The sequence below is a fragment of the Manihot esculenta genome, chromosome 2 (genome assembly GCF_001659605.2).
Source record: "Manihot esculenta cultivar AM560-2 chromosome 2, M.esculenta_v8, whole genome shotgun sequence".
NCBI classification, from domain to species: domain Eukaryota; kingdom Viridiplantae; phylum Streptophyta; class Magnoliopsida; order Malpighiales; family Euphorbiaceae; genus Manihot; species Manihot esculenta.
Window position 1 is genome coordinate 106784 of NC_035162.2, and position 26081 is coordinate 132864.

At 35.7% G+C, this 26081-nt stretch overlaps 3 protein-coding genes across 4 annotated transcripts; 2 read left to right on the top strand and 1 right to left on the bottom strand.

The window, feature by feature from the left end:
• The first annotated feature begins 1546 nt into the window (after nucleotides 1–1546).
• LOC110609830 (caffeic acid 3-O-methyltransferase) lies at nucleotides 1547–3127 on the top strand. The gene is made up of 2 exons (XM_043954212.1): nucleotides 1547–2045; nucleotides 2121–3127. Exons 1-2 carry the CDS (start codon nucleotides 1642–1644, stop codon nucleotides 2203–2205), a joined length of 489 nt encoding a protein of 162 aa, XP_043810147.1. The 5' UTR covers nucleotides 1547–1641; the 3' UTR covers nucleotides 2206–3127.
• Nucleotides 3128–3261: 134 nt separating this feature from the next.
• Nucleotides 3262–5474, bottom strand: LOC110609502 (metal tolerance protein 1). The gene is made up of 2 exons (XM_021749101.2): nucleotides 5241–5474; nucleotides 3262–4682 (listed from the first exon to the last, which is right to left on the bottom strand). Exon 2 carries the CDS (start codon nucleotides 4680–4682, stop codon nucleotides 3435–3437), a length of 1248 nt encoding a protein of 415 aa, XP_021604793.1. The 5' UTR covers nucleotides 5241–5474; the 3' UTR covers nucleotides 3262–3434.
• Nucleotides 5475–19719: 14245 nt separating this feature from the next.
• Nucleotides 19720–25008, top strand: LOC110607035 (beta-1,6-galactosyltransferase GALT31A). 2 transcript variants are annotated; one of them, XM_021746082.2, is made up of 11 exons: nucleotides 19720–20102; nucleotides 22125–22224; nucleotides 22310–22371; nucleotides 22522–22733; nucleotides 22815–22878; nucleotides 22969–23041; nucleotides 23368–23488; nucleotides 23591–23678; nucleotides 23761–23886; nucleotides 24141–24255; nucleotides 24661–25008. In XM_021746082.2, exons 1-11 carry the CDS (start codon nucleotides 19999–20001, stop codon nucleotides 24838–24840), a joined length of 1245 nt encoding a protein of 414 aa, XP_021601774.1. In that variant the 5' UTR covers nucleotides 19720–19998; the 3' UTR covers nucleotides 24841–25008. The 2 variants fall into 2 exon arrangements, with proteins under 2 accessions (XP_021601774.1, XP_021601782.1); XM_021746090.2 differs by having other exon boundaries at nucleotides 19723–20102; nucleotides 24141–24250.
• Nucleotides 25009–26081: the final 1073 nt, after the last annotated feature.

A 26081-nucleotide genomic window follows, 5' to 3' on the forward strand; every position in this document is an offset into this window, starting at 1 on the left:
ATGATATGACAGGAAGACCAGGACCCCATGCTACGGCCTGGCACGAAATGATGCTGGGACTATTTGGTGACAAGTTCACCCAACCCTTGATGTGAATTGTCTGAGTTATGATGCATTTATATGAGCATGTTTGTTAACATGTTTTTATGGTTCTACTCACTGGGCTTGTTAGCTCACCCCTCTCCTTTAACCCCCAGGTTTGCAGGTACAGGATAGAGCAGGAGATCGGATAGAGTAAAGTCTTAGTCATGTAATAGCTAGCAGTGGACATGATGGTTATTGTAATGTAAGGTTGAGTTATGTAATGTAATGATGATATTGAGGTTTAGAAGTGTGCTTGACCATAGTATGTTGTAAATCCCTTTTTAGATACATGATCCTAAATGTTTATGGATGATTATGTTTAACCAAACTTAATGCATGATTATGTCACCCCATTGGAGCATTGATGAGGACTCCAAGGTGGGGTTAATATTAATGTCTATGTTAATGCATGCACAGGTTGAGTTTGGTTCATGAATGAAAAAGAAAAGTTCAAATTTTTATGTATGATGTTGATCATGTATGGGATTAAACAGGTTCACAGGATGTATGTTTGGCTTGCTACGGGTCCCGGCGGCCTTAAGCCGATCTGGATCCTAGCGCCGGTAGCGGTCTGGATTTTCGGATCGTTACATTAACACCCCCAACTACTAAGGAGAAATAACCACCCACTACTCATCATGGGAGCTATATAACCGCCCACTACTCATCATGAGAGTTATAACTATCCACTACCCATTATGAGAGTTATAACTACCCACTACCTCTCATGGGAGAACATGCCCCACTCCAGTATCACTTTCCCACATTTGTAGGCCTCTCCTTTGCATTCAGCAACTTCCATCCCTACTATAGCAGCATCCCCACATGATGGACTGAACTGACACCTGAAGTCCAGCTCTTGCACCCAGCAGAATACTAGCCTGCCCAAGCACACAGCCTTGCCGATCAAGTGCGCCCCTGCACACTCCCAATTGTGGTGAAATCAAGGCTCAACTTCATCCAATTCAAGCCTACCGGCTCAAGGGTCTGACACTACTCCTCCACTATCACCATCACTACTGCCACCGCTATTCAACATCATTAAAGTTTAATAAATTTTATTTTTTAAAAAATATAATTTATTAATAAAATTTATTATTAAATATTAATAATATATAATAATAATTACTAAAATTTTTAATTTTTTAATACTATTAAATTTATTAATGTATAATTTTATATTTGATTAATATTTAAAATTTTTAAATTTTTTATAATAAAATTGAAAATTATACCAATGAGTTGAATTTTTATTTTTTTTTTAATAATTATTTTTTTTATTTTATAACAATAATTTACATATAAAATAATTTAATATTGACAATGTGCGGAGAAATGATTAGTTTCTAAAATAAATGGCAATAAAATAAACAGAAGATAGATGTTGGACTGACAGACAGGTAGGCAGAAGATTAAAGGAGAACTAGTCATCCGGGTAAAAGTCAGTGGCGCGACAGGTGAAGCAACCATTCTCCAATCTCTTGTTTACATGTACACCCAAAATTCATACTTTTATAGCGTAGATAAGGTAGCCAAATTTACCCAAATCAAATCCAAATGGCATCCATTACCACTACCCATGAACAACAAGAAGAGGAAGAACAGCGCCAGTATGCCATGCAAATTGCGAGTGCATCACTACTGCCCATGGCCTTAAAGGCAGCAACAGAACTAGGCGTGCTCGAGATTTTGGAAAAAGCTGGTCCTACTGTCCAGCTTTCCTCTTCTCAAATTGCCTCCCAACTTACTATCCTTAACCCCCTGTTGCTCGACTGTATCCTCCGCCTTCTCGCCAGCAATCGTGTGCTCACATGCTCTGTAACCTCCAACGGTCATGATGGCCAGCTTCATAGCTTATATGGTTTAGGACCTGTGGCCAAATACTTCATCAAAAACCATGATGGGGGATGCTTGGCTCCCCTTCTAGCTATGATACAGGACAAAGTTATGATGGAAACTTGGTAACACAAGTGTCTTTTTAGTAGGTAATTCATAATCAATCTCTACTCGGCCTAATTCACGGAACATGAAAACAGGTACCATTTAAAAGATGCAGTGGTTGAAGGAGGAACTCCATTCGATAAGGCACACAAGATGAACGGCATCGAGTACATGGGATAATCATTTAGTCGGTGGTTTTTTGCTATTGAAATTTTATTCACTAACATGGTATCATAATTTTGCATGGAACAGTGGATACTCCACATGTGGGATGATCAAGACGTCATAAAGCTGTTAAAGAATTGCTATGAAGCTTTGCCAAGTAATGGGAAAGTGATAGCAGTGGACATGGTAGTTCCAGAAACCACCGGAACTAATACTGCAGCTAGAAGCTTGCTGCAGACATGTTTGCTGCTGACAAGCATGAACTCCAAGGGAAAGGAAAGAACATACAGAGAAATCCAAACTCTGGCCAAAAAGGCAGGGTTTTCTGAGGTTCAAGTTGCATGTTGTGCTTATAATTTCTCAGTTGTGGAGTTCCTTAAACACGTTTGACTATGTTATTGTTAAGCCACTCCTTGTCTCCCGAACTCTCAAGTCTGTTTGGCATCTTAAGCAGCCGATTTTATGCATCAGAGCTTTATCCTATCAGGAATTTAACCCAGATGTTCTATAGTACTACGAATTTATGAGCACGGTGTTGTGGTTACAATACCAGATCAGAATCTCCAGCAATTACAGAGAGAGCATTTAAGTATTCTATTTTACAAGGCAAATACACCATTTTACTTTCAGTTACTTCTCTTAGCCATCTCTAATCCCAGGTTTCCAAGAACCCATGACTTATTAGCGAGCTACTGCTGCAACACACTGCTTCCATCAATTTCATAAACTAGACTAGCAACCAACTTTTAACTCATACAGAACTCTAAGAAGCCAAGAAGCTGGTTTAGCCTTGCTACAGAGGAAATTATTGCAGCCTAATTGCTAATCTAGAATGGCTTCAACCTTACTCCATAATTTACCCCCCAGCTTTATACTAGGAAATAATCGCAGATGAGGCTGATTAAGGTAACTCTTGATCACAAAAGATAGAGAGTATGGACATGAACAATATCTAAATGGCTTATAAGAAACACCCAAAGAAATCATCACTCTGTATTCTACACCACAAAAAGCGACCAACGGTGTTGCATATGACCTAACATAGATGAAAAAATAAATTATAAACTAAGATTGTGACAATTCCGCAACTGAGATTAAGCCCATCAAAATGCAATTTACATCCGTTCCACCTATTGGCATTAACACGACTGCGATGATAAAAAAAAAAAACATCAAAAAGTACATTATTATAAATGCTACAACTAATATTGAGCCCATCCAAATGCAATTTGCGTCAGTTCTACCTACTGGCGCTCAATCTGAATAGTCACATGACTGATATTGTATTCTCTCCTAATGTAGTCTATAACCTTGTCTAGTACCATGTCAGCATCTGCTTCAGGCGTGATCTTGACATGACAAGCCAATAAAACTTTCCCGACAGTTATTGCCCAAATGTGAAGCTCATGAATGGCAACCACCTCATCCATCTCACAAAGACCCTTCTCAAGCCTAGTGGCATCAATCTCTCTTGGTGTACTCTCCATCAGAACCTCTAAAATATTCCGCAACATCCTGATTGTTGTGCCTAATACAATTACAGAGAATACAAGGGTACATATCAGATCAATAATCTTCCATTCTGGTTTGTACCAAATTATTGCTCCACCAATCATCACCCCAACGCTTTGTATGGAATCCCCCAATACATGAAGATAAGCCCCCTGTACATTGATGTTCCGTTGTTTATTCCTTTTAGTCCCATCTTTAATTTTAGCTCCACCTCCTGAGAAAGTCCTAAGTAGAGGCTCAGATTGATCTGATTCACGCGTATGATGATTCTGAACATTGTGCTGGGAGTTCCCCAAATGATGATGGTGATGTGTAGCTATGCTTAATCCATGGCTATGTCCATGAACATGATCTTCATGGCTATGTCCATTAACATGATCTTCATGGCTATGTCCATGCTCATCCTCACCATGTCCATGATAGTGACCATGCTGATGACCCAACAAGAGTGCCATGGCAATATTAACCAATAAACCAAATGCAGAAACAACAAACATAAGAAAGCCCTGAACTTCACCAGTATCATAGATCAGTCGAGCAATGGCTTCATACACAAGGATCCCAGCAAGAAGCCATATCATCTGGATGGAAATCAATGCACCAAGTATCTCAATCCTAAAAAAACCATAAGACTGACGTGGGGTTGCCTCCCATCCTGATGCCCAGAGTGAAAACAAGGAGATTGCAAATGCTGCAACATCTGATAACAAATGAGCTGCATCCGTCAAGATGGCAAGACTATTGGCTTTGATTCCTCCAGCAACTTCCACGCTCATGAAAACAATACAGAGTATAACTGCCATCAAAAGCTTCCGCATGGATGCGGATCGTTCCTTTGCCTCTTTAGAACTGGTTCTAGCATCAGAAAATCCACATGATGTTCCCCCACAGATCTTACTCCCACCCAGATGTGTTTGCATAGCAGGTAGATCTCCATGGACTTCAATTGTATGTGCAGATTCACAATTTTGCACTTCCATCTGAATTTAACAAACAACACGAAATCAAAATCTTCATTCAAGTATGTAATTAAAGAATGAACACAACAAATCAATAGAATGGTCTATTATCTGGTTATATATAAATGGAAAAGAAAATCAAGTATCACTCTGGGAAGTTCAAATCTCACCCTTTACAATAGTCATATAAGCCGACTACTGCCTTAAGTCTAAAAAAAAATATCAATAATTCTTCAAAAACCCCAACAACTAGCATCAACCAGAAAACCAACATACTGTATCATTAGTCCTTAACAGTCTTGGGCAACAAACCTTCACAAACCTTGAAATTACACAAACCCAGATAAAAAGATCCTTTAAAAAGAAAAAGGAAAATCGAAAAAAGCAAAAATTCACGAGACCCCCAATACGCAAAAATATACCAAGGCCAAAAGAAAGGGGGGAAAAAGCGAAAAAGAGATCAAACTTTCTAAACTGCTAAGACACCAGAAATAATATTCTATAGGATCTAAGAAAGTATAAAGATGTCGAAAAGAAAGCATGGATTAAAAAGAGATAAAATTAGAGAAAGAAAAATACCTTGAGAGGAGTAATCAGGCAGTTCAGATAATGTTTGTATCTGATGTACGAGAAGCAGTAGATTCGTCCAATCCCAAAACCTCAGTTTAAAGGAGAAAATTTAAAAATAAATGATGTTGGGAGGCTGGCGATGGACATGGAGATGGAGATGGAGATTTACACACATATATATATATATCGAGTTTTGTTTCCTTCGGTATGTTTCCGCAGGGATTTCGGCTTTTGGGTTCAATTGAATTTTGTTTCTTAGTAAATTATTATCAATTATGGAATGCTTTCGTTTACGTTTATGCCCTTTTAACAATTCATTCTCACCGTGTTTTTTAAAATTCTTTATTTTTTATTTTATCAAAGGTAAAGTAAAATAAAATAATAAAAAAAGAATCCTTCAGTTCTTTGATTCGGATGGAAAGAAAATAGAATAAAGGAAGAAGTGGAAATAATTCTATTATTTTTTATTTAGAAAATTAAAAATATTTTAAAAGAAGATATTATTATATTGAATTACTTTTTTTTTTTACTTTTATAAATTCCAATATGATTATATATGGACTTAATTATAATTTAATTTAAATGTTATAAATTTCCTTTCAATTTGAAGAAGCGATTATACCAAAGAAAAATAGTAATTTACTTTTTTAATTTTATTTTTCTCTAGTTTTCAAAAAAAAAAGTATTACTTTTTAACTTATATTTTTCACTTAATTAATTACTCAACTTATAAGTTTATTATTAAATTGCTTCTTTTTATAACACGTTCAAATTCAAACTTTTTGATATCTGATAAAGAAAAGTTTATTCAGTTTATTAAGAGAGTTTATAATACTTAATAATCAAATGTTTAACTCCATACTTAATTTTCTAGAACATTATTATCAAGAAATTTGTTAGGCATAAAATATCAAAATAACAAAGGATTAATAGAATTACAAGCCTTCCTTTTGGATTCAATAGCAGACAAATAATCGTGTATGCGCATGTTAACCACATTGCCTACCTGCCATAATTCACATTGCTGATCCAGGAGATGTTTGGTTTAGAGCTATGGAGTAGTTGAGGAGGTCTTTTTTTCAAATGTCTGAGAAATTATAATTCAAATATTGTATAAGTTTCAAACAAAGTTCTTTCCCACGTTAGCATTGATCATTCACTCAAACTTTAGAGAAACTAAAAGGCTCAGCACTCGTCTGCACGGCACCTCCACTGAACCAGACGACGGCCTCCACTTGCATAGCCCCTATCGCCATTCCCCTTCACGCAACTGTCTCTTCTCGTCGGTTCTCCTCTCACAACCCAAAATCCCAACTGCATCTACAAAACTCACCTCTCCAAATCAGACCCCCGGCAACTCCTTTTCCTCCCATGCGAGCTCCATCAACATCATTACAGAACACTATCCAAAGTAGAAAACTCCATATTTACTCGGCATTTTTCGTTCATTCTGTGATAATAGAGACTTCTAATCAAAGGCCTCGGTAGTAGAATCTGTGAAAAACAAACAACCTTTTATTGGGTTGTTCCGGTGCCACTCCACGCCCTTATACGCTGTTGCTCCCTTTGCTCAACCTCATAACTCTGCTGTAGCATGGGTATGGCTCTAAACTTGTGATTGTCACTGTGTCATCGTCTATGAGGATTTTAAATCTCTCTGTTTTGATATATTTATTTCATGGTTGAACTGAATCTTCATATTTGTGAAAGAAAATTTCATTTACCACTTGATATACGCAAGTCATGTTAAAATATCTTGAGATAGCCGAATATATACTACTGTTTACCTGTATTTTTTTTCAGAGAGGACAATTTAGTTATTTTATTTAATATTAATGACAGTTTAATCTCTAACTTAAGAGAATGACTAATTAATTATATTATTTTTAAATATTAAACTAAGTTATATAAAATTTAATGTGTAACGAGTTTATAGATTTTATTAAACCTACTGTGCGTCTCTGGTACGTTCCCTGTAAATTACCCTTTCTAAAATATAATATATTGTCTTTGAATTTCAACTATATATGTGGTTAAACAGTCGACTAACAAAACTGAAATATTAATAATTTTCTCTCTGTACCCAAAATCCTCTCACTTCTCTCAAAACAAATCTTCTTTTCTTAAGTTTCCTCGGATGGTCCAGCCTTTGGCCGTTGACCTCTCCCCCAATGTAATCCTATTAGTTTCAGTTTTTTATTTTTGTTTTCGTTTAGTTGCTCTTATGTTTTTAGTCTCCATTTGGAGTTTCAGTCCCTCCTTTGGTTGAGTTTTTAGTTTTTCAGCTTCAGTGGCTGTTGGGAGAGTGCTTGCATGCACGCTTTTTCTCCTCGTTGATGGATCTGCAACGTTTTCTCGGCGTCTAGTTTGCTAGAGCAGGATATGGGATCTGCTTTCCTATGTAAGCGCTAGTCTTTGGGTTCGAGATGGGAGATGGTACAAGCTAGATTTGTCGTCCCTTTCCTCATTTGCAGCTACTCCTTCCCTCTTGGTGGAAGATGATGAGTTCGAGGTTTTCTCTTTACCTCGTGTGTGTCTTTGACTGAGCCTTGGAGTGTGGTCCTGGATTTGGAAGGTGGTCCGACAGTCCTTAAGCCAGAGTTTCTTCTTGCCTGAGCTTGTTTGTTTAGACTTTCTTTGTAAGGCTTCAGTTCTATGGTTTTGGCTTAGTTTAGTTTTGCAAATGAGCTGTATTTTGGGTTTCTATCCTTATATTTTTTTCCTATCAATGAATTCTTTTTCCTTTTGGGAACAAAAAACAGTCAACTAACATATGGTAAATCAGATGGGCAAAAACATTACCCAGAATGAAAGAATTCTTAACATCGAATACGTTAATTTCAACAGGAATGACATTACTGGCTTTGTCAGCGAACAAAAAATTGGGAAAATTTTTTTTCCAAATAATTATATAAGAAATTAAAAAACTTATTATTTAGCCGTACAGTATACTCACTTATTTGTTTCAAAATTTTTTATTTCTCGATTTTAAAAATATATTTATTTTTTATTTCTCAATATTAAAAATTATTAAAATATATTTCACATTTAAAAAAATTTATTAATTAATTTTAATGTTAATTTTGACTTTCATAATTAGTAAATTATTCTAAAATTTGAGAGATGAATTAATGGGTTTTTCAAAACTGAAAGGGTTAAATAGTAAAATACTTATCGCTAAAATTAATAAAATAGTACATGTTTTAAAATATTAAGGGCGTTTTAATATATTTTATAAAATTGAGTTATTAAATAATGAATTTTTATATATTATAAGAATTAAATTATAATTTTTTTAAAAAAATTATAAAAAAGTACTGAAATGTAATAATATATATATATATATATATAATATTCTACATCTTCATCAGCTAAATATGATTTATATATAGATTCTACTTGATGTTAACAGCGAATATTATATTGGTATATGGATGGCTGCCAAATCAAAATCATAACTCAGATAAAAATAAAAAATAAAAAACATAACTCGTAAGCACGTTGAGAAAAGGAAAAAAAAAAAAAAGAAATCAATGAATAATTCTATAATATCTATTCTAGAAACCAGAATTATTTATGAAGGATTTGTGTTAAGGTAGACAAGCCATCCGCTAATAAACAAATTCCATAACTATCTATCGTTGTAGTTTTTGCTCCCCTTGTTTGAACCCAAAAAATCTATCTCTAAGACAAGCACGATCAACTTCTATTTCCCTGAAGATGCCAAAATGCATCGGTTTCACATCCCTGCCAACTCTGTTGAGTTGCTTCAAGATTGCGTTTATTGGGGCCCTCACGTCACCCATCTGTGACTGCTCAAACCACCAAAACAATAGCTTATTCTATTGAAGAGAACCCCAATTATGTTCTTATGATCGGTAGGCTCTTCCCAATACCAATTGCTGTCCCTGTCAGAATTTTCACACCCCTTATCAAGAAGAGGCAATTCCAATTGCGAAGTTCAGCAGTATCCTCAAAACATTGGGAAAGGGTGATGATGAAGAGTACATCTGCTCTGTCTGCTTAGATTCCACAAGGAACAAAGACGGAATCAGAGAGTTGTGCAACTGTTCTCATGTGTTTCATAAGGAGTGCCTGGACAAATGGGTGGATGTGGGGCAGGTTACCTGTCCATTATGCAGATCCACTTTGTTTCCAAATTAAAATATGGGTGGAAAGGAATGCTCAATTTTCTGGAAGTGACCATGTAGATCCCTTCTGATTACTGATGTGATAAAGACACAAAGTCTAGTGAACATCTATAGGTGATGAAGAGGAAGTCTATCTTGTCTTGTGATGTTCTGTGATGAAAGCAAGTTGCCTACGTCATCTCATCCACAAACAGAAGGGACGGGACTAACGTGAAAGCAAGTTGTCTATGCTCAATTTTCATCACTGTTACGGGAAAAGAGAGTTTTAGGAATTTACCAATAGAGTTTTGTTATGTTTGGAATTGATATTATAATGTAAATGGAAAAACAACCAGAATGAGAATGATAAAAATTAGAAAAAAGATAACAAGTATTAAGAAATTGAGAAAATAACTTCTTTTTTTTTCATCTTGTTCCATGCAAATTAAGGAAAATATTTTTATTAGATGGCTTGATTAGGCTAAAACAAAAAAAGATTGATATGTATATATATATATATATATATATGATAGAGGATAAATTCACTATATATTCTTTTTTCTTTTTTATTACCTAATTAAGTGATTTTTTTATTAATTATGTGCATTTTATCATGTTTTTATAAAAAAGTAAAACATATGAAAAATGAGTAAAAATTATGAGAAAATAAATTGATTATGTGCAGAGTGAATAAACATATTTAATTAACGATTTGTTCAATTTTCTGGATAAACTTTTGAACAGCAGAGATAGACCTGACAATAAATGAAAATTAATTTAAATTTGAAAACAAATTAAACAAGGATTTTCGATTAAATTAATCAAAATCTCTATTTTCAAAAAAATTATGTTAGGGTTCAACACCTATTTAATTTGATTTTTGTGGACAGTTGAATATCATCTTTATCACCATCTCTTTCAGCTGAATTTCTTCTCTTTCTTTTTTGTATTTTCTTTCAAAACATTAGTCATTAAACTCTTTATTTATAGTTGAATTTAGGTTAAAATTTCAAAGTATACATGAATTGTGAGATCTAAATATATCATTGTTCATCATTTATTTTTTCAATATTTATGTAATTTTAATTCTTAATTATTGTTGTGTCATTTAATCAATATGACCCGTTGCTTATATTTTCAAAGTGATTTATTAGTTTGTATACTTGAAATCTGTAATGATCCATTGTTCATATTTTCAAAGTGATATATTAGTTTGTATACTTCAAATCTGTCATTACTTATGTATTCAACAACAAGTAATAATTAAGAAATTGCATGATTTAACTTGAACTCACCATGTAGTTTGGTTTGTTGGTTAAATCCAATAGATCTCCTCTTGATTGTTGTTGATTACAGTTAATTAGCAAATATTTTTTAATTAATTTACAACTAAAAAAATATTAGTTATGAAGAGTGTCTTTCATAATTAAAACTAATTTATCGGAGTGAATAAAAATATTTTTTTCTATGATCAATTTCTAAAACTAAAATAGATCTTCAATTAGAATTTATTTGTATTGATTTAATTTTCTTTTTATTATTGCTTTGTTTAATTGTTTTATCTTTATTTTGATTTTATTATTCATCAAACTCCTTTTATTTCTATTGTTTATTTTTCTAGTTCACAATTAAAAGTTATTAGTATCAATTTCTTATAAATTTGACTCTATTCACTTTCTACATGATTCATATTTGCTGATTTTGAATAAGTTTTTTTTTTTTGAAAGTAAAACTATGATTGTATTAATAAAATTACATCAAACAAATAGAGATATTATTCCAAACAGAGAGACGATTATGTCTAATAGATTCTCTAGTCAAAGTATGAGCAGATAGAGTAGTATTACTACAAATCCATTTAACAGAAAATATCAGTTCTAGAGTCTAACAAAGATTTACAATCATTCAAAATCAAATCCCTGCATAAGATAATTTGGTAAAAATGCTTCTCAAGTGCCTGTCTCAACCCCTGCATAAGATACTTTGGCAAAGATGCTCCTCCTTCTTTGTCATCTCTCGAGTATAAATCATTAAAGTCTCCTGAACAAAGTTACGGAAGAGAGTTTCTACAAGATAAAACTCGAATAAGGTTCCAAAATTGACATCGTCGTTGTGATTCCGAAAACCCATAATAACTAGTAAACCTCTATTGAACATTACCTTTCGAAACAACTGACTGTGTGGTTGTCGAAACCGATCAAAAATAATCTTTTTGCTTATCCACAATTTTACAACTGTAGATAGTGGTAAAAGGATAGAATCCACAGGGAATTAATACTTACCTTTTTTTTATCAAGACCAAGTAAATAAATAGACAGTAAAAGTAAAAAATGGGGTTTTTGAAGTTTGATGAACTAAACTAGAATTATAAGCAATAAAATAAAGCAAGTAATTAAAGTAAAGAGAATTCAACAATAAGAAAAGCTCTAGTTGAAGACTTGGATCCACTTTAGTTGTTGGAATTGATCATTGACACATTTGTTCTTTTATTTGACTCAATAAATTAGTTATGGAGGTAAAAGACGCTTCTCACCACCATATCCCTCCTTAATCATAGATTAACTAGGGAACGTTATCTAATTAATCACTAATCAACAAGTTGCCAAGGAACGTCCTTGAGACTTTTAGCATCTAATAACTATTAATTGCATTAAGAAATAGAGAGACTTAATTCTATCTACCCAAACGTATGGTGATATTGCTAGATCATGCAATCTCCTTGGTTTTTATGCCAAGAGTTACTTATATTTGAGTAATTCAAGTAATTACGGATTTATAATCACCCAAACTAACAATTTATCACTTTGCAATCAAGAATCAACAAAGCAATAATAGAATTAAGCATGAAATTGCATAAATATTGATAAATAAAAGATAAACATCATAGGTTCAAGTCTCCCAATTCATAAACAACTTGAAGTTTCACCTAATATTCAACTAGAAAAAGGGTTTCAGCCATTCATGGCTGAAACAAATATAAAAATAAAGAAAGAAAACAAGAATGGAGAAGAGGAAGGGCCGACTGGTGCGGCTGCTATGGCGCGCAACTGTTGGACTCAATTCCGATGATGGAGAGTTCCTTTTGCTGGTTTGTTGTCCTCTATTTATAGCTGAATGGGGCAGCCCTTAGTTTCTTGATTTGGATGGAGTTCTTTTCTCAATTGGAGTTGAATTCTTAGAAGGGAAGTGTATCCTCTTGAGATTTGGCTTCCTAGATATTTGGGATTGAGTGCTGAGGTATCTTGATGGGTTGCTGAGCTGTCCTCACGTGTTTGGGGAGGAGAAGACGTCTTGGAGTTTTGAATTTCGAATTCCCACTTCTCTGTTGTTGTAATACCCGGCTAGACTCCGGTATCGGAATTCCTACCGTCCGGTGGAATCTCGGATGTCGGAAGCCTCTAGTAGGGTAGAAACATGTTTTCATAAAATGTTTTAAAGCATTTCATGGTTTTAAGTATGAAAATTAAATGAGTTTTTGCATGAAAAGTCTTTCGAGGAAAACCAGGTTCGGCCGCCGAAAGTCAAGTTCGGCCGCCGAACATGACATGCATGCGGAGGCACATTCGGCCCCCCAACGTGGCCTGGCCAGCCACCTATAAAAGGGTCCCTTAGGTCCGCACGGGCGAGCTTTTTCTCCCCCGTTGTCGGCCAAGGTGAGTCTCCGCCACCCCTCCCTCGATCTTGAGTGTTTTCCTTAGATCTTCCATGATTTTCACGGGTTTTAACTTCTGTTTTGAAGATCTGTGAGTAAAGAGCAAGTTTTGGGTACTTGGAGGTTCAAAGAGCTCAATCTCTCCATCTCCAAGCTAGGATCGCCCTTCCTCTCGTTTCTTCAAGAGGTAAGCTCGGATCCACCCTTGTTATGTGTTTTAAACAAGCATTAAGTTGTTTTATGGGTAGAGATGCATGTTTAGGCTTGTTGATGAGTTTATGGGTTTTGATGTTTTGATGAACAATGTATGTTGATTTTTGTGTGTTTGAAGTGTTGTAGTTGGGGTATATGATAGTTTGATACCCCTAGGTGTGATGTATGGTGTGTATGCATGTTTTAGAACAAGTTTATGCATGATTTGAGAGTTGGGAGGCAAATGTGCATAAAGGAGCCGAGTTTCTGCCCTTTGGCAGAAACCAGGTTCGGCAGCCGAAGGCACTTTCGGCCGCCGAACATGGCTGGGGAGGCAGGCCTTTCGGCTGCCGAAGTTGCCCCCGAAAGGAGACTTTCGTCTCTGTCTGGCACTTTCGGCCGCCGAAGGTGCCGCCGAACATGCATGAGTTTCGCCTCTGTTTGGGACTTTCGGCCGCCGAACCTGCCGCCGAAAGTGCCCTGTTCAGCCATTTCTTGCATGTTTTTATGTGATGTTTTCATGATGTTTTAAGGGGTTTTTGGGGAGTATGTTAGAGTTATGTTTATGTATGTTTGGTCCCTCATTGGAGTCCACCTGTGTAGGTTCGGACCCGAGGAACCGAGGACCCCAGCAGTGAGCCAGCTGCTACAGAGTTTGTCAGAGCTAGCCAGAGGTGAGTGGAATAAACTTTAAGTTTTAAAATAAACGAAATATGAATTTTTGAGCATGATCCATGCATCATGAATGCCATGAGATATAGTAGGTTGCTTGCATTAGTATTCACGAATATGTTGCATTGCATTTATGATGTTGATGTGGATTGGTCATTGGATGATCCTTTAGTCCTCATATGATATGATGATGTTATGGCATGATATGGTATGGAAGTCCAGGTTGTACCCATTCTACGTCCCTGGCACAGTTGGACTGTATGATATGTTATGTTAAGGGAAAGACCAGTTGTACCCATTCTACGTCCCGGCACAGTTGGACTATGTAGAGGACTATAGGTGACAATACCATCCGAGGTGTGATTTGTTGTGATGTGTTGCATTACATAATGGCATGAGATTTTAAATATATGTTTTCACTATTCTGCTCACTGGGCTTTGTAGCTCACCCCTCTCCCCTAACTCCAGATGTGCAGGTACAGGGTAGATCAGGAGGTTAGCCAGAGTTTTGAAGTATGTTTATGTAATAGTTAGATTGTGGACATGATAATCGTACTATGATGTAATGTAAGAGATTACAGTATGTTATGTAATGAGGTATATTGAGGTTATAGATGTGCTTGACCCTATGAGTATTGTAATCCCTTTGATGCATGATCTTAGATATTTGATGATACAGATGTAAGCCAACTCATCTCATGATGTATTTGCCCATTGGGGCATTGTTGAGATCCCACAGAGGGGTCATGTTTATGATTATGTAATGTATGTTCAGGTTGAGTTGGATGTATGAAAGAAAGATTTTAAATTTTTATGTATTTCCTTGATCATGTATGGGATTAAACAGGTTTCCAGGATGTATGTTTGGCTTGCTACGGGTCCCGGCGGCCTTAAGTCGACCCGGATCCTAGCGCCGGTAGCGGTCCGATTTTCGGGTCGTTACAATTGTCTTGCTGTTGCAGACCTTGTTTGCCCGGGTTGTGTGGGCAAACAGCTCAGGCAAACAGTCTGTTTTGCCTGCTGTAATACCCGGCTAGACTTCGGTATCGGAATTCCTACCGTCCGGTGGAATCCCGGATGTCGGAGACCTCTAGAAGGGTAAAAATCATGGTTTTTGTAAAATGTTTTCATGTTTTTAATGGTTTTAAGTATGGAAGAAAATGCATGTTAGGTTATATGTTGAGTTTATGGGTTATTTTGATGATTTGAGCAATGTATATTGATTTTTGTGTGTTTGAAGTGTTGTAGTTGGGGTTTATAATAGTTTGAGGCCCCTAGGTGTATTGTATGTGAAGTATGCATGTTGTAGAACAAGATTATGCATGATGGGAGGTTTTGGGAGGCAAGAGGTTCGTTTGGACCAAGTTTCTGCCCTTCTGGCAGAAACCAGGTTCGGCCGCCGAACCCCCTTTGTGGAGGCAGCATTCGGCTGCCGAAGTAGCCCCCGAAAAGAGACTTTCGTCTCTGTCTGGGACTTTCGGCCGCCGAAGGTGCCTGACTTTCGGATCTGTCCAGGACTTTCGGCCGCCGAACCTGCCGCCGAAAGTACCCTGTTCAGCCATTTCATGCATATCTCTATGTGATTATTTCATGATGTTTTAGGGGTTTTTTTTTTGGGAGTAGTTTATAGTTATGTTCAGGTGTATTTGGTCCCTCATTTGAGTCCACCTGTGTAGGTTCGGACCCGAGGAACCGAGGACCCCAGCAGTGAGTTCAGCTGCTTCGGTGTTGTCAGAGTCAGCCAGAAGTGAGTGGAACTAAACTTAATCTTTTAAATTAAATGTTTTATCATGTTTCATGCATCATGATTATGCACTAGGGTGATTGCATTAGCTTCACGAATATGCTGCATTGCATCATGCGTTGTTGATGTGGGTGAATGTTGGATGACCCAATTAGTCCATGACAGGAAGACCAGGACCCCATTCTATGGCCTGGCACGAAAATGAAAGACCAGGACCCCATTCTACGGCCTGGCACGATTGTGGACTCGAAGACCAGGAGCCCAGAGGAGGCCCTGGAATAATGGTAAGTAATGTATGTATGACAGGAAGACCAGGACCCCATGCTACGGCCTGGCACTATGTTAGCTTGGACTAATTGGTGACAAGTTCACCCAACCCTTATGTGAATTGTTTGTGTTATGATGCATTCCATTTGAGCATAGTGTTAATGTATTTTACTAGCTCTACTCACTGGACTTTTAGCTCACCCCTCTCCCTTTACCCCCAGGCTTGCAGGTACAGGATATAGTGCGGGAGTCCGGATAGAGAAAAGAGGTCATGTTTTTGTAATAGCTAGAAATGGACATGATCAAATTGAAATGTAAAAGTACAGTATAGTTATGTAACGAGGTTTATGGATGTTAGTGTGTGCTTGACCATAGAATGTTGTATCCCTTTTTATACATGATCTTGGTTATTTTATGTCATTTATGTAAACCAGCTCAACACAGGTTATGTTACCCTTTGAGGGCACAGATGAGATCCCACAGAGGGATCAATGTTATGTTAATGTTATGCACAGGTTGAGTTTGGTTGATGTTTATGGAAAGAAAAATTTTAATTTTTATGCATGTTGTTGATCATGTATGGGATTATACAGGTTTACAGGTTTTATGTCAGGCTTGCTACGGGTCCCGGCGGCCTTAAGTCGACCCGGATCCTAGCGCCGGTAGCAGTCCGATTTTCGGGTCGTTACACCTGCTGTTTGCGCACTACTTCTATCCTGCTAGTCTGTTTGCCCAATCTGTTTGGGCAAACAGTCTGGTCAAATAGCAAATCATTCTTCTCCCATTTCAACTTCAACTCGGTTTGGGCAAACGGACTTGAGCAAACCAGACTTGTTCTCTTTTGCTCTTTTTTGGGCAGTTTTAAGGCCATTTTTCACCAAATTATCTTTTTACTCCATTTTTTGCAATATAAGATCAAAACTACAAAATTAGGTAGAAAATGTGTAAATTAATATAAATAACAATATAAAAAATGGGTCTAAATTTGGCTTGATCAACAACCGAATCAATAAAATTTGAAGAAAAACCAACCACAGAAACAAACATATGACTCTTCCACGTTAACGAAAGGTCTCCTCCCAATTCTTGTCTATTGACTGAGAAGCAACCATCAAAATGTAAAAAATTATGAAAAAATTCTACACGAGAACTAAGAGTTTTTGTTTCTATCAAAAATAAAATGTATTGGATTGTATGTGAGAAATCTTTCCACCATACAGAAATCATAAGTGACGATAAATATCTCTGGAACTTTTAATAGGGACAACAACATCTTCTTCTTCATCGATAATCAAGTGACGCATATCGTCTTCCATGGGAAAAGGGAAAGAAAAAGTTAGGTTTAAGAAAAAGGAAAAGGCGAGAACATCGAGTCATAAATGAACCACATAAGGAAAATTGCATCGAAAGTCAGTTTTTTATTGATTTTGAATAAGTTATTTTTTATAGTTTCCAAATACCTTGTATATATTAATATATATGTAAGTACTTATTGTCACCCAACAAAACACAGGCATGCAGCAAATTCAAGACTGGAGCCGTGTTTCCCCTAAAATTAAGATCTAGTTACAATTACTGGAAATGCACGTTTAAAGTTCAACATGCTGGGCCAAGTTCTAAAAACATACCTAGTTTTGGTTACTTGTTCCAAGATAGCCAGCAGTAAGTGCTACTGGAATTAAAAGGTCGGCTTGCTGACTGCTTCCCATTCAAGGACTATTACTGTGACACTTAAGTGGCGGGATCTAAATATAGTTGATTTAGCAGCCACACTAATGCTCTACCGAAAAATCAGCACCCGAAATGTTAAGCATACAGAGTTTATAATAGAGTGCAAATTTGGAATTTAGTCCTATTATGTTGGCAGAATAATCGTAATAATCGAGGAGAGGCAAGTATAATTAAGGATGTGAATTGAAGGATCAGGCGATGTACTTTAAACTGTGTCTTCTTCTTCGTCATTGCTCTAATGTCATTTTAAACTGTATTTTTCAAAAACTTCAGGAAAAAAAAAGAGACAAACGACAGGAATGGAAAGGCAAAGGCTGGCTGACGACAAAATGAATTGGAGACAGAATAATCCACGTTAATTTTGATCAAATTCAATTAATTTTTCCACTATTAAATTCATCATCCCACGACATTAAAATAAACGGAAATTATATTCTTGTTTGGGAGATTAAAACTTAAGGTCAGCAAGATTCAAATTATTGAAGTTTTGCATTAGGAGAGACGGACAGATATGAAAGAGCAACAGCAACTTCATCACATGGAATCAAAGGTGGTCTGCTCGATTTCATCACGTCGTTTTGTCTGGTTTTGGAGGACACCACACAAGACAACCGTTCATTCAGTAATGGACAATTTTACCACTTTATTTTCAAATTTTGAACTTTGCTGCAAATAGAGAATTAGGCACCGGTAGGACACTACCGGGTGTATTCACCTTTTTCCTTTCTCCTTTTTTCCGTTTTCTTTTTCCTTTTTTCTATATATGGAATGGAATGAACCTCTATCCTTTAATTCAGCTAGCTTATATATCTTTATAAAAAATACACCCTTTTTATTTTCTTTTAATATTTTTATGCCTTTAGTTAGATTATTCGTCTGATAGTCCCAAATGGAGCTCTGAAATCCTACAAATTATCATTTGGGTTATCTCAATAACAGTTTTATTAAAATAAATATTTAAAATTAATGAGTTTTTAGCTCAATCTTATATTCCAATCATTTTGAGATTGTAAAGTATAAATTTGAGATTAAATTAAAGCTAATAATATAAAAGAATTAAAATCTAACAAAATTAATTTAATTAATAAGAAGGTGTATTTTTTTATTATCCAAAATTAGTACACCTCCTTGTAATTTCGGATGTTCTTTTTAATGAAATCATTTATATTTCGATTAAAAAAAAAAACTTACATCAAAAAAGCTACTCGCTACCCAATCTCTCATACATGGCATTGTATATGATAATAATGAATCCCATGTAGCCCATAAGTAATGCTGCAAGCAGCCTTTGACCAAATAAAAAAAAAGAAACTAATAATAATACAGCAAGCAGCCACGATGGAGCAGCCATCTTGCGTATGGGACTAGCTAGAAGAGGAAAACAATTAAATAGCTTAATATGATTTAGAAAGACGTTGATCGTTTGGTCAAATAATTAAATCAATTAAAAATAGCTTCCTGGTTTCCATGATTTGCATTTTGGGATGGTGAAAGAGTACCACCTAACACGAAGATGGCAAAATCCAATCACAACCCAAAGTTCAATTGTGGATACCCATTTCTTAACACAACTTCTGTAGCACACACACATATATAATGGTTTTCCTAAGATGCTTCATCAATTCAAATCCAAATGCTTATCCATTTTCCTTTTTAGTTCACAAGTAAGTATTTGCAATTTGAGATATATCTTTTATTCTGTTATCCAATTACTAATTTAACAAAATCATGTACTCTTAAATAGTTTAAATCAATAGTAACTAGATTGATAATTCAGTAGTACCTAAGCCTAAAAATCTCAAGGGCTTCAACTTGAACATGGATTTTCTTTATTTTTCTACAAAAACAGGAGCATTGCATTTTTCTTTTACAAAATAGAAAGTGTTCCAAAAGAAATTAGCAAGATGTCTGAAAAAGAAAAAGGAGGAAATTAGCTTAGAGAAAGGAAGGGGGAAAATAGAAAGAAATAAAAAGAAGGGGAAAAGGCATAGGGCAGGCAAAAGACAATGGGAATTCCGGAGGGCAGAGGGGCATAATTGGTAGTTGGGGAGGTTGTCGGGACCTCTGTCATTTGCATTATTTTATTTTCATGTTTTTAAATAGTATTTCTTTCTGTGACAGAACAATGAAAGCAAACACAACTACAGCTTGCCCATTCTCCTGCTGATTTTGATTGGATTGAGAAAGCTGAAAGCAAGAAAAGCAACAATTCCATTTCCCCTTTTCTTTTGCCTATTTACACGACCTACGACCTTCGAGTCCGCCCATTATTTTGTTTCTTCTCTTCTCTCTCTTTCTCAGGAATGGGGTCGTTTTTGTAGCACTACAAGTTTTGAGAAAGGAGGAGCCTTCCTTAAAGCTCAAGCCTTTTAGATTGAAATGGGTTTGAGCAGACCTCAAAAAACCAGCAATGGAGTCTCCACCAGATGGGTTTCTATCTTCTGCATTGCCAGCTTCTTCTTGGGGGTTCTTGTTGTCAACAGGTTCTGCTCTCTCTCTCTCTCTCTCTTTCTCTTCTGAAATGCCTAAGATCTAGCCTTTGCCATGATCAACTATTTGATTGCAGCTCGTACTAGTAGGATTTAAAAACTTTTGCTGTTGTTTTTAGTTCTCTTTTGTTGCTTTTTCTTTGTGTATGGGATGGAGAGTTTCAGATCGTCTCCGGCAAAATAAAATGCAAAAAATTTGCTTTAGTTATGAATTTTGGCCGTTGGCCCTGGATATCAGGTCTTTTTCTTGAAACCCATGTACCAGATCAGGACTTCCGTCTCCATCTATTTTTTGCATTGTTACGGGTGCGACGGCTGTACTGTGGTCTTAGTACCAGGACGGATGAATTGATAAATGCAAGGGAACAAGAACTTTGTTCGCTAGAATTGGTTAAATGATGTCTCTGTTGATCTGATATCTCTTCATTAACAAGTTGAGTAGATTAAATTATGCTTGGCTCTGGAGTCTAGACGAGGATGAGCTTACTTAACTCACTGCAAGAATGATTTCTGAAATAGGGGGGACTTTTTTTTTTTTTCTGTAATACTTAGAGATAGGGAGAATGTCTTAGTCCCAACTAGTTTGAGATTAAGGCTTAATGTTGTTGTGGTTAGTCAGAAATTTGAGTTATTGTTCGTGCTTTATGCTTCACTAAAAAGTTACAAGCTTGCTGTGGCTTTCGAGGTGGCTGATAAATTACAAATTGATGGTTTTTGAAGGAAGGTCACTGGGTAAATAATCTGGTAATTTAAAGTACTAGCTGAAAATGCCTGATTGGGGTTTGAAGGTGGAACAAGTGAAAAAATGTCTCCTGCATTTCAATGCCTTTTAACAGATATGAGTCCATTTAATACCATACAAAATCGAGTTTTGAGCTCTGTCCTGCATAATCATTCTAAGAAATATTTTTAATGTGTAATGTTTTAGAAGTCAGCTATCATCTGCAAGCACTAATTTTGCTTTTTAATATCCTAAAGAGACTTTATTAGGTAAGTTCATTTGATAGAGAAAGTCATCTGATATAGGTGCTTGTGGATCTTATCTATTAGCCAAATCATATTCCACAAGATTGACAATGAATCTTGGTTACTATTTTAAAAGTATTTTTCTTAGGTTTGTCTTTTCTGAGGGTTGAATATGGTGATCACCTGCTTGATAGCTAGTTAGTGTCAAATAACAGAAACACTTTTCCTTACTCAAGTGACAGAACTCATGGCTATTTCAGATCAGCATTGTCATTATAAAGTCATTTTCTCTTGATCGAATGATGTTTCAATCATTCATGAAGCTTTTATGGTATTAACCATTAACAATATTCTAGACTTCAATAAATCTGCAATATGATTGCCAAGTGCATTGAAGTTCTATTTTAGTGCTGATAATGCATACTTTTGCAATCTAAAGAGCAATGTTGTTTTAAAAACTAAATACTGATTGCACTAATTAATTTATTTTGGAAATGACAGGAAAAAGTGTTTGTTCTTCTGGAATGGAATTAGATTGTGCTTCCAATTAAATGTCTATATAGTATATATGATTTCTAGCATGATAAGCATGTTGAATTTATCCATAGGTCAAGTGGCTGACCTTAGAATAGGAGGTGCAGCATCTTCTAGTTTAACTGGTTTGTGAACTTTCAGATTTTTTTGACACTAAGTGGGAGTTTTTGATGTGACATTGAAGTTACTCCATTTGGGACCTGGAGGTTGCAAGTTTGAGCTTACAGCCTCTTTGTTGAGCAGGAATAAGTCTGCATTTATCAATGTTCTCTAGAGTTTATAATTATGGACAATTCATGTACTGGGTCACCCTCTTTTAGTATATTCAAGACGATTTATTTTTTTGTTAGGCCATTCTTACATGACTTTTAACTACTCTGTGGTCACCTTTCTCGAATATTGCACTATATTAGATAAGTTTATGCATTTCCCCTTGCCCCTTTTGTGGTTATAATGATTCAAGGAATGGAAGGATGGAAAGGGGACCATCTCTAATGTGCTTCTTGTATCTGTTAGGTTTTGGACTATTGATCCAGTCAAAATGGATGAGGAAGCTTCATCTGTGAAAGAACATCCATCAAAAATTTCTCATCCTGTAGTTAATTGTGAAAAGAAGGCAAGTCATGTCATTAGAATGTTGTCATCATAATTTCAATTGTCTGGAATAGGACAAGTTAATTATATTGTTCATGGTATTGCAGGAGACCTCTGTCCAGGCAAGGGACATTCTCTCTCAAGTTTCACAAACTCATGATGTAATCATGTAAGGATCTTTAGCCTTTTTTTTTTAATTGTTTCAGTGTTTTGGGTCACTTATGTAGTTCATTCATATTTGAACTTTGAGTTGAAACCTCCCAAGCAGAATATTGGGCCATGATATTTCATGGTAATGCATTTATGACAATAATTGCAGGACATTAGATAAAACAATATCCTCATTGGAAATGCAGCTGGCTGCTGCAAGAGCTGTCAAAGCTGACACTGAGGAAGGATCTCCAATGGTCACAAAATCAGGAACCAAGCCTTTGAAGGAGCGACAGAAAGTCTTTTTTGTTATGGGTATAATTACAGCATTCAGCAGCAGAAAACGGAGAGACTCTATTAGAGAAACTTGGATGCCCAAAGGTTAACCATTCCCTTGAGTAGGCTATTGATAACTATCGCAGTTAAGTAATTGCTTACACCTTTTGTTGTTGTTTACTTTAGGAGAGGAGTTGAAGAAGTTGGAAACTGAGAAGGGTATCATCTTACGATTTGTAATAGGACACAGGTGGGATTAATCCAAGCTGCAAGTGATTAGCATTCCGGCTCATAATGATAGTTTCACAAAATTGATATGCTTAAATTTTTTGGTTGTCAGCGCATCACCAGGTGGTGTTTTGGATCGTGCTATTGATGCAGAAGAAGAACAGCACAAGGATTTCCTGCGGCTGGTATGTTAGTCTTAAATTCCATAAAATCTGGTTGACTGAGTTGGAAAATTGCCAGACATGATGCAGGATTAGTAGCATCACTAAGTAAAGGCTTTAAACTTCTGTAATAATAGTTCATAGTTGCTTTCATTGCCTTATTTTCTCATACACCTGGAAGAAGCTTGCTTCTTCTGGTTCACTCACGATTAAAGTTAACTAATAATGGCTTTGAATGGGGTTCACGTATGAAGTAAATCTCAAAAGTATTTGGCAAGATTTCCATGGTGGCTTTAAAATGTTATCACCTCGCCAGAGCTTGTAGTGAGTTATAATTATTCATGTTGCAGAATCATATTGAAGGATATCACGAATTGTCATCAAAAACACAAATATACTTTTCAACTGCTGTTGCTAGGTGGGACGCAGACTTCTACATTAAAGTTGATGATGATGTACACATAAATCTTGGTTAGTTTATGCTTATGTTAAAACTCATGGAAAAAGCACAAATCCAAAATGCAGGTGAAACTGTGATATCCTTGTACTAAATTGATTTTAAATATCTGGCAGGAATGGTTGGCTCTACTTTGGCCCGCCATAGATCAAAACCCCGTGTTTATATTGGCTGTATGAAATCTGGACCTGTTCTATCACAGAAGTAAGTTGCAGTATTTCTGATTAGTTTATGCTCAGATTATTTGTATTTGGCCACTATATTTATCTCTGCTTTCTATATGCAGAGGTGTCAAGTACCATGAGCCTGAATATTGGAAATTTGGTGAGGAGGGAAATAAGTATTTTAGGCATGCAACAGGGCAAATATATGCAATTTCCAAAGATTTGGCCACCTACATTTCAGTAAATCGGTAAGCTCATATGTGGAGAAATAATTCTGTAGACTTAGTTTATCACGTGCCTGTGGAGTAATTAGATGATATTCTTTTACATCATCCATAATTCAAGGATTGATATATATCCTAACATTGCATGATATCATTAGCGTGGTCTGTAGATGCCGTGGTAGCCTAAGTCTGCCTAAGAATCTCTCCCTTTTGTGACATCATTGTTCTATATGGATTCTGGCCTTTAATGCAGATGATCATTGATATGCTATCTCCAGGCACATACTTCATAGATATGCAAATGAGGATGTTTCACTAGGATCTTGGTTCATTGGTCTTGATGTTGAGCACATTGATGATCGAAGCCTTTGCTGTGGAACTCCACCTGGTAAGGCATGTGTAAATGTGTTATTAATTAGTGTCTCTCCAATAAGAATTCTCCTTAATAACCAATGTGGCAATGCTTAATTGGTGTCTGCGTTTTACTTACCAGAAGGGCCATTACATAAATTTTGCTTCTGAAATTCATTGAAAGAGTTGTATTGAATCTTTATTTACCATCTATTTTTGACATGTTGAATCTTTATACTTTTATTTGTCTTATTACAGCACTCTTATACTTTTTTGGGGTATCAACGTGGCATGATTTCTCCACTTATAAATTCCTTCAACATTGTTTTTCGAGTTTCTTCTCAGCATATCTGTTGTAATAGCGAAGTGAATCTCATAATTGCATGTCTGTAAGCTTGCAGTTGAAGAAAATAATTCTTTGCTAATGGTTTCAAATTTTTGCAACAGATTGCGAGTGGAAGGCTCAGGCAGGAAATCCTTGCGCTGCATCATTTGATTGGAGCTGCAGTGGCGTTTGCAAGGCAGTGGAGAGAATGGAGGAGGTACATCAGCAGTGTGGGGAAGGTGACGGAGCAATATGGCATACAAGTTTCTGAAACTTTTCATTCAAAGGTGGTTGTAATATAGTTTTATGTGTGATCGAGTCTATGGTTCAGACAATCACCCCTGCCGATTTTTGCCATATGATGCCTCGGACAGTTGGTGAATGCCTAAATTAATTACTGCACATACAGATTGTGAATGAAATAGTGAAAATATTCTAGTTACAAATATTAGAGTTGTTTGTGTTGATAATCCACTTGTCCGCCAACTTATGAAACAATAAGAAACATGACAAAGTAACATTTATCCATACCCAACTCATTTCATCGTTCCTTCAACACGAGAGAAGTGTTATGTCTTGAAGGTAGAATCTTGTCTTGTGGGCAACAATTTGGTTTTGCTCGCTCGGGTTTACTAAAATGTGAAACATGTGGTTGATGTAAAATTTTCAAACATTTAACCAGAGTTGTAAAAACCTAGCCTTTCAATACTCTATTACCCAACTACACATTAACTTATTGGCGGCTTATGGAATAAGAAAATCAAACCCTCAGCCACTGTGCAAAGATAATTTAATTTAGACAATACATGTAGCCATTATCAGCAGAAGCTATATAAATATGCATATATCCAGCAATCATGGAGAGAAAATGCAATCTTCCCTGAAAATGAAACTTGAATGGCTATAAAAAAACACATGCGAGTGACTCGTCATGCGCGATTCCAATTGGAACAGTTCTTCCCGATTAACAAGGTCATGCGTTCAACGTGTTGGATATATGACCGCGAGGGTGAACCTGCTTCCTTTCTTTCTTTCTTTTTTTTTTTAAGAAGGGGTGGGGCAAATTTTGAGCCAATAGTTTTGAAGAAAAAAAAAGTTGACAATCCTAAATATCAACTCATAATTGACTAAAGGCATATTTGTACATATATTTTTATTTATCAAACAATTTAATTTTAATTATATTTAAATTTTTAAAAAATATTATTTCGAAATATAATTTTATCAAATTTATCATTTTAAAATTATATTTAAAAATAATTTTTTAAATTTATGATTTCACAGTTATATTTAAAAGTAATTTTTTAAATATATAATTTTAATATTATATTTAAAATTTTAAATGTTTAAAATAATTTTTTTAAAAATTTAGATATTTAAAAATATATTTTTTAAAAAGTTTAAATATATTAAATAAGGATTAAAATTAAAGTATCTGATATATAAAAATATTAAAATACACATCTATAATTATGATTTTGCGCTACAAAATTCTTCAGCGTAGATAATGGATAGCATATTTACAAGTCGTCCACTCGCAAAA

Excerpts from the sequence above, each read along its gene's own strand:
- LOC110609830 (XM_043954212.1), top strand. The coding sequence starts at position 1,642 with ATGGCATCCATTACCACTACCCATGAACAACAAGAAGAGGAAGAACAG. Across the intron at positions 2,046-2,120 it reads AAAGTTATGATGGAAACTTG|GTACCATTTAAAAGATGCAG; the intron begins GTAACACAAGTG and ends ACATGAAAACAG.
- LOC110607035 (XM_021746082.2), top strand. The coding sequence starts at position 19,999 with ATGGGTTTGAGCAGACCTCAAAAAACCAGCAATGGAGTCTCCACCAGA. Across the intron at positions 22,879-22,968 it reads CGATTTGTAATAGGACACAG|CGCATCACCAGGTGGTGTTT; the intron begins GTGGGATTAATC and ends TTTGGTTGTCAG. Across the intron at positions 23,489-23,590 it reads TGATGTACACATAAATCTTG|GAATGGTTGGCTCTACTTTG; the intron begins GTTAGTTTATGC and ends AATATCTGGCAG.
- LOC110609502 (XM_021749101.2), bottom strand. The coding sequence starts at position 4,682 with ATGGAAGTGCAAAATTGTGAATCTGCACATACAATTGAAGTCCATGGA.